Below are 15,350 nucleotides of genomic sequence, written 5' to 3' on the forward strand. Positions count from 1 at the left end.
CTTGCCTCTGAATGAGCGATGATGAAGTAAATAACAGTAAGTAACAGTAATATTGAGCACTTACCTGTGCCAGGTATTGTGTTCAGGTATTTATAAGTATTGCCGCTTTAGTTTTCACAACAATCCTGTGAGCTATATGGTTTTATTATCCCCATGTAAATGATACAAAAATTGAACCCAGATTTGAATAAGCCAGAACTCTGATCCCTGAGCTAGTGCTTAAAATGGCCAGGACAGGTAAGGTCAGAAAAGCTATTGAAACACAAGAAGACAGCAAGAACACAGTGACAGAATGAAATGAACAAGCATTCGTTTTTACAAATAAAAACAAAAATTTTTATTCTTTTATTTTATTGGGTACAATATACCTCACATAAAATTTGCATTTGAACCATTTTTAAGTGTAAAGTTCAGTGGTATTAAGCACATACTGTTTTGCAGTATCACCACCATCCATCTACAGAATTTTTTTTTTATCTTTCCAAACAGAAATTCTGTAACCATGGAACATTAACTCCCCATTCCTACTCCCCCAGCCCCTGGCCACCACTTTTACTTTCTGTCTCTATGAGTTTCACCACTTAATGGTGTGTCACAGAAGTGGAATCACACTGTATTTGTTCTTTTGTGTTGGGCTTATTGCACTTAGCATAATGCCTTCAAGATTCAGTAGTATTGTAGCCTGCATCAGAATTTCCTTTTGAAGGCTGAATAATATTCCGTTGTATGTATTTACCCCAAAATGAGCAAAAAAACACCCTTCGGAAAAAAATAAATATTGGGCCACCTGGTAGCACGTCTGCCTTCGGTTCAGGTCATGATCTCAGGGTCCTGGGATGGAGCCCTGCACATCCCATTGGGAATCCCTGCTCAGTCTGCTTCTCCCTCTGCCCTTCCCCCAACTCATACTCTCTCTTTCTCTCTCCCTCAAATAAATATTTTTTCCAAAAGAAAAATAATAAAAGTTCTCACAGAAAATCTTAGAAAGGGTGTGTGTGTGTGTGTGTGTGTGTGTGTGTGTATTTATATGTACCTAGACATAAAAAATGCAACAATCTTGAAATGGTCAGGTATCTGCAAAACATTTCCTAACTCTCTGGGACTTGATCACTCCTATTAGAATTCTTCCATAATTCCTTTCAGTTTCTTCTTTTAAAGTACACCACACCATCACACATTAGATTATACTTGCTGAAGTCCTGTAAAATCATCAACTTCTTCTGGATTGAAATTAAGGATTAGCCTTCTTTGTGTCTGCCCTAGCCTACACCACAGGACTTGGCCCCAAACAAGCCATCAACCAGCAACTGGAATAAAGGAAAGCAAAAAAAAAGAATCCTCATTATCTTCAGGATATCCTGGAAAATTATTTCCAGTTAATAAAAGTTTCTTCTCATTAAGAAAACAACATTTGGCAGTGGGTTTGTCTAATAATTTACGTATGTATGGTTTATATTTCAAAGGAGATATCAAATTTTGTGAACAGTCACGTAACAATCATTAAATGCCAAGCACTATGCCAGGCACTTATGCAGATTTTACCATTTAAAGTAGGCATAGGCAATATGAAATACAGGATGTGTTGTTGCCATTTTATAGACAGGGCCATAGTGTTTAATTGCACAACAGGACAAAAAGTGATGGAGTCTGAATTCCAGTCTGTCTGATGTCCAGATCTGTGTTGTTCACCCCTCGTCTACTCTAGGTTTCATTAGGGGTATTCGAAGAAGTCCGTGTGTTCACAGACTATGAGAAGTCAGGCAAGGTGTCAAATGTGGATTTTAGGTTCACAGGCATCTTTCTACGAGTTTGGTTGCCTTTAAGAACTGTATTTGTGGGAGAAAACACATCAAGAACTGCCAAGAATCTGGTTGCCTACAGGTGCCCTCACCTTTGCAATCCAGAGAAGTGAAATGAGCATGGAAAGAAGATAGTTCAATAAGTAAGGATAGATTCAATATGGAAACCAAACTGTTGATCCAAACAGTCTGAGGATACTTAAATATGCCCCTCCTTCAGCTGCTGACATGGAGTGGGACCTAGTACCTGATGACAACATGGGAGACAGACATCCTCAGTATGTGTTTGATGGAGGAGTGAATTGTTACAACCCTTTGGATAAAAAGTATGCAATATATATTGAAATAGGAAGTATCTGCGATTCAGTGGTCCCACCACTGGAAATCTCCTTGTGGATATAAAAGTATTATATGATAAAGATATGCACATAAGGATGTTTATTGCTGTGCTATTGGTTGTGATAAAAGCCTAGATCAATTTACATGTTGATCAATAATGGAACAAGTGGTTCTATAGTAGGGTCATCTATTCTACGGAGTTAGCTGTTAAAAGACTGAGTTAGGTCTCTGCCTATTGACCTGGCCAGATAATACACTGTAAAGTGAATAAAGCAATGGTCTGGTAATATGTTAGAATTCATGTTAAAAAAGTACACCAAAAAAGCAAACTAGCTATGTTTTTATAAGTATAAAGTTAGAGTGATACACAACTCAGGCAGTTAAACTGGTTACTGTAAGTGGAGTAAGTGGAGTAGAAATTGGGAAGTGTAGGAAGAAACTTTCTGTCCATATGCTTTTTTTGGATTATGTCATTTGTTACAATGGCACACACTGCTTTTACAGTATGAAAGATTAATTGAGAAAACACATATTCTTCAAGTGATTTTTCATAAACAAAGATGATTAATCTTACAGTTTTAACTGCTTTAAGTGGTTATAAAAAGAAAAATCCCCAAGATTGAGTCTTTTTTTTCTAACTCTTCATCCAGCCTTGATTTTATCTGGTGAAGCGCCCATCTGCCTTCTTTTGGAATCTATATTTCTCACTGAAGTCTTACAAATGTGCTACAATAAGTACTACCAACAAATCCACATTTACATGATATTGCATCCCTGTGATACTTTCTGGCCTCGTACATATTGTAGTTTGTGATTAGTCTCTAATTATCGTATCTCTCTGTTTTAGGCAGATCCTTGTGTGCAGTGACTGCTTTATTCCTGTTTTACCCTCAGCATCCTGTTACTCAGTCAGGAGAGTGGTTTGCAGTTCTTGCCTTCTAGAATGGCTCAGCAGATTTCCACCCTATTGACCTCCTTCCTGATCCACTCTTGGCTTCCTTGATGCCTCATTCTCTGCAATTATCCAACAACGTAACCTGAAAGAACACAACGAAGAGAATTAGGTGCTTAGAAAATTGAGGGGGACGTGGAGGAGCAGGTTCTTGATTAGGCTCCCCAGGAATGACTCCAGGGCAGGACTGAACTGCCCCACCTGGGCAGCTGCTGCCTCTGAGGCTGTATCTTTTGCCTCTGACCCGGGGATTGGGAAGCTGGATCCAAGAAGGGGGGCCACTGCTTCTGCTGACCTGCAACAACTGATGGTCTCTTGAGATCCAGGAAGTCAGTAAATGGAAGCTGGAATGCTGATGCAGAAAACTTCAAGTCTTGGGGCGTTTGTCTCAGCAGAGAAACAGCCAGAGGCTGCAGAAAGCTGGCCTTGGTCTCATGTCTAACTTTTAAGTCTCGTCTGAGTGTATCTCACTACTCAAACTTATTTTAAGAACAGAATAATAGCTGCAAAGGAGAAGCTTCATGTTTATCTCTTCTGCTTGAATATAGCCCTACAGGAGCAGCGACCATGTCTATTGGCTCACCACTATACCACCAGCACTTACCACGATGCCAGGCACACAGTCATAATTTAACATTTAGCATATATAAGGTAACAATGCTGGATCCAGGCACTACCCTAAGCTCTTCGTGTGCATTAACTCATTTAATTCTCACAACAAACCTCAGATGTAGGTATTATTATTCTCCCCAGTTTACAGATGTAGATAGAGCAGGCATAGAGAGGTGAAGTAAGCTGCTAAGACCATACAAGGGTAAACAGGACTTAAACCCAGCAGTTCAGACCCAAGGCCAGTACTCTTATTCTGTATGCTTTACAGCCTCAGTGTTTATTGCAAGTATGCTCATTTAAATGTTTACTGAGTTGTATTACACAGAGGCCTGATCACATACAAATTCATAATTACATAGTACTTTTATAAAGTAAAGTTTAACATGTTTAACTAAGGAGAAGATGGTTATACTTTGTTACCATTTGTACTGGTACCTTTTTTTTTTATCCTTGCCAAACCTGGGAGATAATCTGTCCAAAGGTGAATACCACTAGTGATTCAAGTAGATTGAAGTAATATTCAAGGACTTCATACTCCTTGGACTCATAAAAACTTCTTAGTAGCTAGAGAAATATGTTTGAGTGTGTGTGTATATATATATCTATATAATTGTATACATATATAGTATACATATTGTATACATTATACATATGTATAATTGTATACACATATATAATTGTATACACATATGTATATGTGTATAGTTGTATATATGTAATATATACATAAGTATACATATAATTGAGTATGCATATACATGTATATATGTATTCTGTATATATATTTGCCAATACTTTAAGAGAACTTCATGTGCTACATTAATCAACGTAAGAGCAAACAGTAAACATTAGGCTCCACCTTTCTCCATTCCTAACTTAAATGTCAAACAACACACAGACCAATTACATTTTAATTTGTCTTAATCACTTTCAGTTGTCGTTGCATTAGGGCTTTGGGAAAAACAAAAATGCACAGGATGGAAAATCGGGCAACTCCCCTTCTCAAGTTTAGCTCTGTTACTGTCGTGAGATGCTCTCACCTGTGTTTTCATCCCCATATTTGACAATAAAAGTACAACTTGCTGTTATTTGGTAGTTCTGAGAAGGGTGTGACGATGTCTGTAAAGCTCTTTGAACTGCTAGAAGACGTTAATAAATACCAAAGCAGAAACCTCTTCAATAGTGAACTGTTCAATGAGGGATACGATGATTCGGGAGAACTCTGAATCATTATCAATGCAGTGCTCTAAAACAGGAACAGAGGAATTATTCCAAAGATGTTTCAGGTATTCTCAGATGACCAGATATTTAAATTCTCATAGAGGTTTAAGACTATATGATATCTGAAGTCACCTCGAGGAGACAAAAACAGTCGATTTCAAAGGTCATGGCTTAAAAATAGGCCCGGGCTGCTTCATCAGGCTGGAAAACTGGAGCATATGCACTTCAGCCTTCCCATGGAATTCAGGGCGAACGCGAGCCGCCGGCGCCTGGGGAGTGCGCGGGAACTTCCGCAGCACGCGGGCCGGGATCCTCAGACGCTCTCCCGTCGGTCGGTCGGGGCGACGACGTCCATCTGGCGGCGGAGCAGCCGGTTCAGCCCAGGCGAATCTGCCCACGGAAACCCGGCGTCTGTGGCCGCCGACGGGCCGTCTCCTCACGCTGATCGCGTGTGAGACCCCGTCCCACGCGGTGGTCGTCAGCCTCTCTTGACAAACGCCCAGTTGTGGTATTGTCCCTGGACGATGACTGAAATCTCAAGATAAATTTCGTGAACGAAAATAAATCCAAGGGGAAAAAAAAAAAAAAAAAAAAGAAAAGAAATCCGAGGAAAGGGGAAATTAGAACGCACTTTCGAACGAGGCTCTCACGGCTTAGGCTGCGTGCCCGTCGGAGGTAGCGTCCGCCGCGGGCGCCGCCTCAGGGCCTGACCCCACACGGGCGCGGCTGCACCGAGCGCGCGGGTCGAGGCGGCCCTCGTGCCCACGCTCATTCCGGACCAACGCGGCTGCCCCGCCGCTCCTCTGCGGCGCCTCCTGGGGGCTCCGGTGGCCGCCGCACCTGAGGCTCAGTCGCGGCACATCCACCGTCACACCTTCGCTCCCGGGGCTTTCCTCCCTCGCTCAGTTTGACCATCCGCCGAACTCGCTTCCAACACGACAACGTGGCTTGGGCCCGTCACTTGACAAAACCGAAGACCAGGCGCCCGCAACCCAACGGGGTGGGTGGGGACCCCCACTTGCAGCTGGGTAAGGGTGCTTCGTCAGGGCTCCCCGACGGCGGCGGCTTCCTGACCCGGGGCAGCTTCCTCCGTCGGCTCCGCATCGCTGGATGCAATTCAGGAAGCGGCAGACGTTCCGCTGGAAAACGACGGAGAATGTAGAGGGATGGGTGGACTTAGAAATTTCAGAAATCTTGGTTTTATATTTCTAGGCGGGGGACCTCAGGTCAGTTTTCAAAAGTTTTTTTTAAATTTTTTTTTTTTAATTTTTTTGTTTTTCAGCGCAGACGAGACGCTGAGAGCCAAAAACGGCTGTCAGCCGGCCCACCCCAAGCGCCTCCAACGGACCTCATCACCCTTCCCGCCCACCCACAGCCAGTACTACAACTCCCGGCAAGCATCACGCAGTGCCGCAAAAAGACCGGGCCCCACGGGCATGCCGGGAGTTGTAGTGAGTGAGCCTGACTACTTTCTCCTTCTCTTAAGCGTTCCCACTTGGAAGACAGTAATGCGCTGCTAACAGCCGGTTCTCCAGCTTCGCCGTCGGAACTAAACGTGAGCGAGGATTGCGCCCTCCCGCCCCGCGGTGCACACCGCGTCGCTGCCACGGGGCTTCGCTCCGCCCTCCATCCACACCCGTTCCCTTGACAGTTCGAGCTCCGAGCGGCCGCGAGGCCCCGAGCGCGCAGGCGCAGTGGCCGGCGCCGCGCAGGGCAGGACTGGAGGGCGGGACGGGCGCTAGGGGCCCCCGGCCGCCGGGGCGCGCACGTAAGCACGCAGAGGCCGTCACGTGGGGTGCCGAGGATCGCAGTGCGCGTGGCCGCGGCGGCTGGTGTGGGGTTGAGTCAGTTGTGAGGCCCGGAGCTGCTGACCCAGCGGGCGGCCCAGGGGTCCGGCCACAGAGCGGCAGGCGTCGGGGGTTCGGGCGCCGTGAGCCGGCCCCATCGTAGAGCTCGGCCGAGCCGCCGCCGCCGCCGCCGCCGCCCCCCGCCCCCAGCCAGCAAACCGCCGCCGCGGGCGCGCCCCCGCTCTGCGCTGTCTCTCCGATGGCGTCCGCCTCCGGGGCCATGGCGAAGCACGAGCAGATCCTGGTCCTCGACCCGCCCACCGACCTCAAATTCAAAGGTAGGCAGGGGGAGGGCAGCTGTCCGGGTGGGGCGGGCGGGCGGGCGGCCAGACTGGGGGCCGCTGGGGGGTCGAGGGAAGGTCGGCGGCCGGCCGCGAGGGAGCGTCCCCTCCCCCACGCCCCGCACTCTCCATTCTCGGCGGCGCCCGCTCCGGCCCTCGGCCTCCGGCCCCGCGCCCGGCCCGCGCTCGGCCCGCGCCCGCCCGCGCCCGCTCGCGTCTCCCTGCGCGCGCCGGCCGGGGCGAGGCGGCGGGGCCCGGCCCTGCCGCCGCCGCCATCTTGCGGTCCCGCGGGGGCGCCTCCCGGGGGCTGCCCGCGCCGCTGGCCTCGCGGGGCTGCGTCCTTGGCCCCCGCGGCCCGTCGGGCGTCGTCTGGGAGGGGGCGGGTGGGCGGTGGCCCTTGAGCCTGCGCTGGGTCCGCTGCGGGCGCGCGGGGGCCCCGGGGGTGGCGCCGGCTGTCAGCGGCGGTGGGAGGCCCGGGACGCGGGTCCGGGAGCAGCGGCTGGGTGGAGCCGCCCCGCGCCCCGCGCCCCGCGCCCCGCACCCCGCGCCCCGCGCAGGGGCTGCCGCCCACCGTGTCGCTGGGAGGGGATGGGGCTGTCGGGTTCGAGGCGCTGCGGGGAGGCGGAGAAGCCCGTGAAGTCCTCCAGTTAGGACCGACCCGGCGGTGCTGGCCGAGACCCAGGCGCGTGCGGGCAGGAAAGCTGTGCGTCAGCCCGCGGGCGGAGAGTAGTAGGTGAAGAGTAGACGCCTTCCTGGTTCTCCGGGACGGCATCTGGGCTCTCCTTCCCGCGGGCCCACCTGCCGGGCGCTCTCGCTCTGCTTGTCAGCTCAGCCCTTGTGCTGCGGAAGCTCCAGGGTGCGGGGCTCTGCCTTTAGGTTTCTGGTTTACGGGGAGGCTGCTCAGGTGTCCCTCGGCTCTGGAGCGCCCTGGGTGCACTTCGCAGCGATGCTGTGGTGAACCAGCGGTCCGACTTGGTGATCCCCGAGCAATCCGAGGCGGCTCTTGGCCCCGGTGGTGTTCAGAGTGCAGGGTACGTCAGGGAAGAGAGTTAGGCTGGTTTCTTTTTAGGAATGCCGGAGGCCTGGGCAGTTCCGACAGGGAAAGCGGATTCCTTCCCGTCTTGGTTTAACGCGTAAAGTGAATCGCCTTTTGGAAGATTCACGATCTTGTTTGAGCGGCTCTGAGGGGAGCGGTGTTTGCGAGGCGTGTAGCCATTCCAGTGCTTACAACAAATTAAATCCTTTATTGTTGTACGAGATTGAGTCCAAAGGGAAAACAAAAGCTTTCCATAGACAACGCTTTGAATAGTTTTAGAGATTTTAAAATATTGTTTCCTGGCATTTATGAGAGTAGTAGATAGGTCCTTTATCTTGCAAGCTTTTTAGGACATTTGCAGATTTCTTTGAATTGGGAATGTGAGCTGCTTGTTCAGTAAGGATTTGGTTTTAAGACAACTCCAATAATTTGAGGGGCACTAAGTGTATCTTACCGGAACAAGTTGACGTGTGTGGCGTTTCACATGGCTTTAGCTGAAAGGAAAAAGCACCTTTGGGGAATCATGAAAATTACCTTACTTAGATTATTTTTGACTGGAGGGATTTATTGTAACCTCTGTAATGGTGTGTGTGCTTTTGAGAAGTTAAAAGAATTTTTGCTTTTACTTTTTGACAGGCTGAGTTTACAGAGGAAATTTCCTCTACTGGTGGATGTCCATGCGTGTATTACCTTTAGGGACTTTAGAAGCCTTTGCAACCGGCTTTAGGCCAGAAAATGTGCGCAGAATTTGAAGCTTTCTCCCTAGAGAAGTTGTCATGTTGCCATAGTAAGAGACTAATAATAGTGGAGAAGCAAGCTAAAGAAACAACTCAGAACCCATACAATAACGTTCATATATTACATTATTTTAGTTACTGAAGAGTTATTAGTCATGATTATGGAACAAGTTTTTCTTGTGTTATGAATGAAAATAATTCACAATGACCATTTTTAAAAGTTTGGATATCAGTGACCACTTTTTAAAATTGACTTTTAAAAATGTATTTCACTGAAAAGTTTATGAAGACATATTTGGTTGGGCCACTTAGTGAACACTTACTGAAAGCTTTGTGCCATCCCTATATTTAATTAAGAGTATTCAACTAAGTAATTCAACAGTTATCAGATTATATTTGGGGATTCAGTACTAAACAAGGTGGGAAAAGATGTACAGTTTGTAGTTTAATAGAGAAAGCGTCCAGTAAAACAGTGAAACGTGTTAGGTTTTTTCTTTGTCCTTGAAGAACTCAGACTTGTGAGGGAGACCAAAGGCACATAGGTGCTATTAACAGAGGCAGGACTGGTATGAAGAAACCCCCAGGTTTCTTGGAAGAGGCTTATTTTCATTTGGGGGGTGGGGGGAAAGGGATGGGCAAGGGAGTGGTTGTTTACTCAACTACTGATGTAAGAGAATGTGTGGCTTATTTATTTATTTTCTCTCTTAAAGCAGGCTCCATGCAGGAGCCCGATGTGGGACTCGATCCCGATCCTGGGACTCCAGGATCAGCCCCGGGCCAAAGGCAGGTGCTAAACCACTGAGTCACCCAAGGATCCCCGAGAATGTGTGGCTTATACTTAGTGGTTTGAACTGTGCTTTTCTGTTCCAGGGTGGGATAATGGGGAGGATTGGGGAATAGGAGGGGTAGGGTGAATTAGGAGAGATGACCTTTGATGTCATTTGATTCCCTTCTTCCTAATGTTCTTTTTCTAGTCAAAGGTAAATAATTTGCTTTAATGGAAACCTCTCCATATTCCAAAGCACAGTTCAACACTAAGTGAGGAGACTTATTTAGAATCCACAGTCTCCTTATCCTTAGTTTGATGATGATATATAGTCATTTCATTCTGACTTGCCCTAAATCATCTGTAGTTTTTAGTTAAGTGTGTTAAAGGATAGTTTGCTAAATTCTTTATCTTTTTTGTAGGCTTATTTGAATTCTTTTGAACTCTACACTTGACGGAGATCGTTTCTCCAATAGTGACTCGTTTAATCATTTTGAGAATAGGTGGTGAATTTTTCTGTCATATGCATAGCAATCATCTTGATAGGAATTATCAGCACTTTGCACAATTATGGAGAAACATATACCAGTTTAATACATTTTTCTAATATCTCTTTTATTAAAAATTTTGTTTTATACAGTTGTTAACCTATGAAGGTGCTTTTATAATGGTGTAATGAATTCTAAGGTAGCTCTTTTGTCGGATTAGTAAAGAAAAAGAGGTAGGTATTACCAAATTTTGTTTAAACACTGTCAGTAATTTGACCTAGAATTCAGATGTGAAATTTGATATTATATCTGAGAGATGGTTTCTTTGTGCTGTTATAGTTTTACTATTACAGCATTTTTTTCCATTGTATTATATTATATTTTTCCTACCTACTAGTGGTTTTGGAGAAAAGTTGGAAGAAGGAAATTTAGAAAATGCTAAAATAAAATGTGAATGTATTCTTCCTCCTAGTAATCAGAGAAAGGAAAATAGACCAGAACCATTCTGTTAAAGGTGGCCCATAACAAAATCAAGCGAATAAAGAAAATTAAGCTCTCTGAGGAACCAAGAAACCTGTGATGTCAGCCAGAACATCTTTGAATAGCAACATAATACTGAGAAGTACAAGTGAGGATGTAGAGTTCTTCTACTCTTGGTAGATATTTGGCATATTTTTAGGTCTTTCAGATCAGCTCTTATTTCACAGTGGCTTCATCGGATCCCTAGGGTGATTTCCCCCTTCTCTGGGCCACAGATGACATCTTATTACTCCATTCCTTAAAAGCTCTCAAGTAGCTCTTGATTGCCCACTGGATCCAAATCTATTGGATCAAAAATAGATAAATATATATATATATATATATTTTTTTTTTTTAGTGTGGTATTTACGGTCTTCCATGATGTGCTGTCTTCTCTTTTAACACCTGTTGCATCTTTACACATCTATACTCCACTCCCCCCCCCCCCCCCCGCCCCCAAGAAAGAAAAACCCTTCTCCTATCCAAGCTTGTTTGTTCTGCTGTTTTTGTTGGTTAAGGTAAAATCCCTCATGACTCATACTTAGACCATGTTCCCTCAGATATTTTCCCTCTCATGTTTTCAACCACCGGCTTCTTCCTTTAAACATACAAGTACACATAAGTCTTTCATTGTAAAAGCAAATAAACAAAGTACTTGACTCCCAACTCCTTCTGGTATATGTCCCTCCCTGCCCCTCATTTCTTTTGCAGTCAGACTTATTGGAAAAATTGTCCGTGTGCACTGTTTAGTTTAGTTTCTCACCTCTTGTCCCCTGTAGTATTCTGTCCTCACTGCTTATTGCTTGCTGATCGCATTGATCATTTCCAATTCATATCTCTGTGGCACTTTACATTATTAACAGTTCCTCTTTTTAAAAACAATTCTTTTGACTTCTATGTAATTGTCTTCTAATTTTCTTTTTTGCTCTCTTTATTGTCTCATTTATGGGCTTTTTCTTAATTGCTAATATTTCTGAGATTCTGATTTGGTTTTTTATCTCTGTGAACTTTGCTTCTTCAGTCTCCTGGTTTTTGATGGCTTCACCTTCTCTTGCTCTATCTTTGCACCTGTTGGTTCACACTCAAATTTGTATTTTAATTAAGACTTTACAGAGTCAGTTTTAGAATTGCTTGCTGACTATCTGGATTTGAATTTTGACTCAGTTTTTGGGGGAGTATGGGACAGAAGGGGAGAGAGAGTCTTAAACAGGCTAGAAACCCCACATGAGGTTTGGTCTCACAACCCTGAGATGATGACCTGAGCCAAAATTAAGAGTCAGATACTAAACCGACTGAGCCACCCAAGCACCCCTTGACTCAGACATTTCAAACTTGGTATATCCCAGATGGATTTTTTTTTTTTTTATAACCCAAGCTTACTTGTCTTCCATATTTTTAATTTTTTGGTGGCATCGTGATTATTTATATTAGAAATACTCTGTATATCTGCTAATTAAAATCTGTATTTCTACATCCCAGAGATAATTTTTGAATCTGTCTCCTTTAAAACAACTCTGCTTTTAAATTTATTCATTTTAATTCATTTAATTATACAATAAAGATTTGAATTTCTGCAATGTAGAAGTATTGAGTAAGTGTTAGAAGTACAGTTTTGAATAAAACACTATCTTTGTTTTTCATGCAGCAGTCCCAGTCGGAGAGAGAGACACCAGTCAGGTAATCAGCAAAAGGAACTGTAGCTCTGAAGAGGTGTGTAGGGCTATGAAAACATAAAATTGAGGACTTTGATCTGCTCAGGGAAGACACAATTGGACTAAGATTTTCTAAGAATGAGAAGTTTCCTAGGTGAAAAGGAAAGAAAACTGCAGTAGGCGCTGCATGTATTTACAAAGATCCTGTGGCAGGAGGGAACCTGAAACATTTAATGTTAAAGTAATCTCATGAGTGTGGTGCTGGTTTCTAGGTTGACTAAGGAATTTTGTTTTTATCTCACAGGGATTATAAGTGGGGGGAATGGTAGAGTGGGGGGAATGTAGTGATAACTCAAATTTGTACTAAAACAATTTCCATAATTCTGGTAACAACATGAAGTAATATTAGAAGATAGAGATTAGGCAGTTTTTTTAGTTCAGGCAAGAGGTGACAACTTGGTCTGAGGTATTGGAGATGGTGAAAAGTTAGAGGGTCAAGCCAGTGAGACTTGGTGGTCTATATTGGATAACGCTCCTGCAGAGTAGAGGTGTGTTGGATGTCTTTGAGATTTCTGGCGTATGTAACTGGAGGAATGATGGTGTCCTGGGCTGTGCTAAAAAAAGAAACACTGGTATTTATTTGAATGAGGACCACGTGTGTTTTACTTGGGGGCGTGTGGGAGAGCGATAGGAGGAGGGTCCTGGTCTCATCTGGTGTGTTAAATGTGTTTAGGTCCTTTAAAGAGATTAATGCAAAGTAACTAGTAGATTTTGGTTATATGGATGTATTACTTAGGGAGGGATCTGGGTGGGCTTTGGGTAATTATTTTAGGTCATTATCGCTTGCCTTTTTTCTACTACAAGTCTGTAGACAGGCCTGCTTTTCACTAGTGTCCCTCTCTCTTCAGCCTCTCTTCCACACTGCTGCTAAGAACTATCCTTTGTAAATGCAAACTTCAATGCTATTGCTCCCTTGGGTTATCGAACCTGCTGGCACATTTCCCCAGTATGTAGATGAAAAAGTCCAAAACCCAATGCCTGCCTCTCCATTCCCTTCTACACATAGCTTTGGTTACATGAAACCATTTTCCCCAACACTTCAAGCTGTTGCAAGGCTTTGCACATGCTCTGTCCCGAATATTGTTCTCCCTCATATCTGTCAAGCAGTCTCCAGTTCAAGAATCCTTTCCTTTTGTGAAGTCCTTGATTCTTGCCGTCCAAGTTGGTCACCGCCTTCCTTTTTCAGGCCAGTGTTGAAGCTTGTGCTTATCTGTAATATCTGCATTTAACCACATTACAGAGTTTTATGTTAATATATTTTTTCTCTCCCAAACTGTAGCGTTAACTACTTGAGGATATACTTGTTTATTTTATTTTTATGTCCATGGTAACAAGATCTGGCATGGATGATTGTCCAATAAACATTGATTGCGTTAATAGGACTCTGATGATTACTCCTGTAATTTCATGTTTTTCATCTTGGATCTCTTTTCGGTAGGCTTTTTCATCTGCCTTTGCAGGTAGTTGTGTTTTCAAAATTTTATAGTTTCAGAAAAGAGGACATTTTGTTAAAAGGGATAGGACTAACCCATAGATAATTTTTTTTTAAATTTTTTATTTATGATAGTCACAGAGAGAGAGAGAAAGGCAGAGACATAGGCAGAGGGAGAAGCAGGCTCCATGCACTGGGAGCCCGATGTGGGATTCGATCCCGGGTTTCCAGGATCGCGCTCTGGGCCAAAGGCAGGCGCCAAACCGCTGCGCCACCCAGGGATCCCAATTTTTTTTTTTTTTTTTTTTTTCAATCTTTGTGCTTCATCCTTTTCATTTGTGAACTATGAGGCAGGACTAGGTGATTTCCTGGATGTTGTTCTGGCCCAGAGGTTTTGAGTATGTTTGTCAGCTGAGAAAAAGAAGAAAACACGATATTTCTATGAAGTGGACAAATACGTGTAAAGGAATTGGGAAAACTTGATTGGTTTTTGAAGTTTGGTATTTTGTGATTGTTAAGTTTTGGTAATTTTGTTGTTGGTCTACCATATTAGTTATCCTTTAATTTCCTTTAAATAAGACATTCTTTCACCATGCAGAGATGTTCTGTGAAGAGAGTCATTAGCAAACACCTTTTTATTTTCTAAGAGGCACTTCTTGACCTTCCTTTCTTGGGCTTTTGGATCTTAACCTAGAGGGATTATACAGTGAAGTCTCAGCTGCCTTCCAGGGGTGGAGGTGATAAATTTTAATATAGGATGGATCTTATTTCAGCCTTGAAAAGTTTTAAAAGAAGTTTAGGGACACCTGGGTGGCTCAGTGGTTGAGTGTCTGTTCAGCTCAGAGTGTGATCCCAGGGTTCCAGGATGAGTCCCGCACATCAGGTTCCCCACAGGGAGCCTGCTTCTCCCTCTGCCTATATCTCTACCTGTCTCTGTCTCTCATGAATAAATAAATAAAATCTTAAAAAAGAAAGTTTGAAAGTAAGAGGGGAGCTATTATTTGCAAAAACTTGTTTATTATAATTGAAATGTGACTCAAATTACTAGATAAAAAGCTTAAAACTTTTTTTAAGATTTAATTTATCATGAGAGACATACAGAGAGAGAGAGAGGCAGAGACACAGGCAGAGGGAAAAGCAGGCTCCATGCAGAGAGCCTGATGTGGGACTCGATTCCGGGTCTCCAGGATCAGGCCCTGGGCTGAAGGCGGCGCTAACCCGGTGAGCCACCCGGGCTGCCCAAAAGATTAAAACTTTTAATGAAAGCTTTCAAACATCCATAAAAACATTGTAATGAAACTTTATACTTTAATAATTTCATATCCTTTAATGATTATTAGCATTTTATCATGTTTATTTTTTGTATGTTTGCTGTGGTGTTTTAAAATAGATTCTGGATATCAAACATTTGAACCTAAAACTTGAGTTTTCTTTTCTAATAAAAGGACATTTTCTTTACATAATTGTGATGTCATCTTAAACCAAAAATAACCATTCAATATCATCAAATATCTAATCTATTAAAATTTCCCTAAAAAATAAATAAAATAAAATTTCCCTAATTCTGTTTTTGCTGTTCAGTCTTCTGTGCATGCCATTTGGTTGTCAT

The 15,350-nt window shown here is 44.0% G+C and overlaps 2 protein-coding genes across 9 annotated transcripts in view; one reads left to right on the forward strand and one right to left on the reverse strand.

The window, feature by feature from the left end:
* Positions 1-312: 312 nt before the first annotated feature.
* Positions 313-6,992, reverse strand: LOC125755485 (homeobox protein engrailed-2-like). 2 transcript variants are annotated; one of them, XM_049112943.1, is made up of 2 exons: positions 4,743-6,992; positions 313-3,175 (listed from the first exon to the last, which is right to left on the reverse strand). In XM_049112943.1, the coding sequence occupies exon 1, from the start codon at positions 6,990-6,992 to the stop codon at positions 6,405-6,407; it is 588 nt and encodes a 195-aa protein (XP_048968900.1). In that variant the 3' UTR covers positions 313-3,175; positions 4,743-6,404. The 2 variants fall into 2 exon arrangements, with proteins under 2 accessions (XP_048968900.1, XP_048968901.1); XM_049112944.1 differs by having other exon boundaries at positions 3,386-6,992.
* Positions 6,913-15,350, forward strand: part of VAPA (VAMP associated protein A) — a 44,972-nt gene continuing 36,534 nt past the window's right edge. For 2 of the 7 annotated variants that reach the window (XM_025429529.3, XM_025429531.3), the window contains exons 1-2: positions 10,643-10,734; positions 12,243-12,274. In XM_025429529.3, coding sequence (XP_025285314.1) covers positions 10,658-10,734; positions 12,243-12,274 — 109 coding nt within the window. In that variant the 5' untranslated portion in view covers positions 10,643-10,657. The other 5 variants (XM_025429530.3, XM_025429532.3, XM_049112942.1 and 2 more) reach the window with 4 other exon arrangements.

The sequence above is a fragment of the Canis lupus genome, chromosome 7 (assembly GCF_003254725.2).
Source record: "Canis lupus dingo isolate Sandy chromosome 7, ASM325472v2, whole genome shotgun sequence".
Lineage (NCBI taxonomy): Eukaryota > Metazoa > Chordata > Mammalia > Carnivora > Canidae > Canis > Canis lupus.

Bases quoted from the DNA above. Each gene is read 5' to 3' on its own strand.
- LOC125755485 (XM_049112943.1), bottom strand. From the start codon at position 6,992: ATGGCCCCGGAGGCGGACGCCATCGGAGAGACAGCGCAGAGCGGGGGC.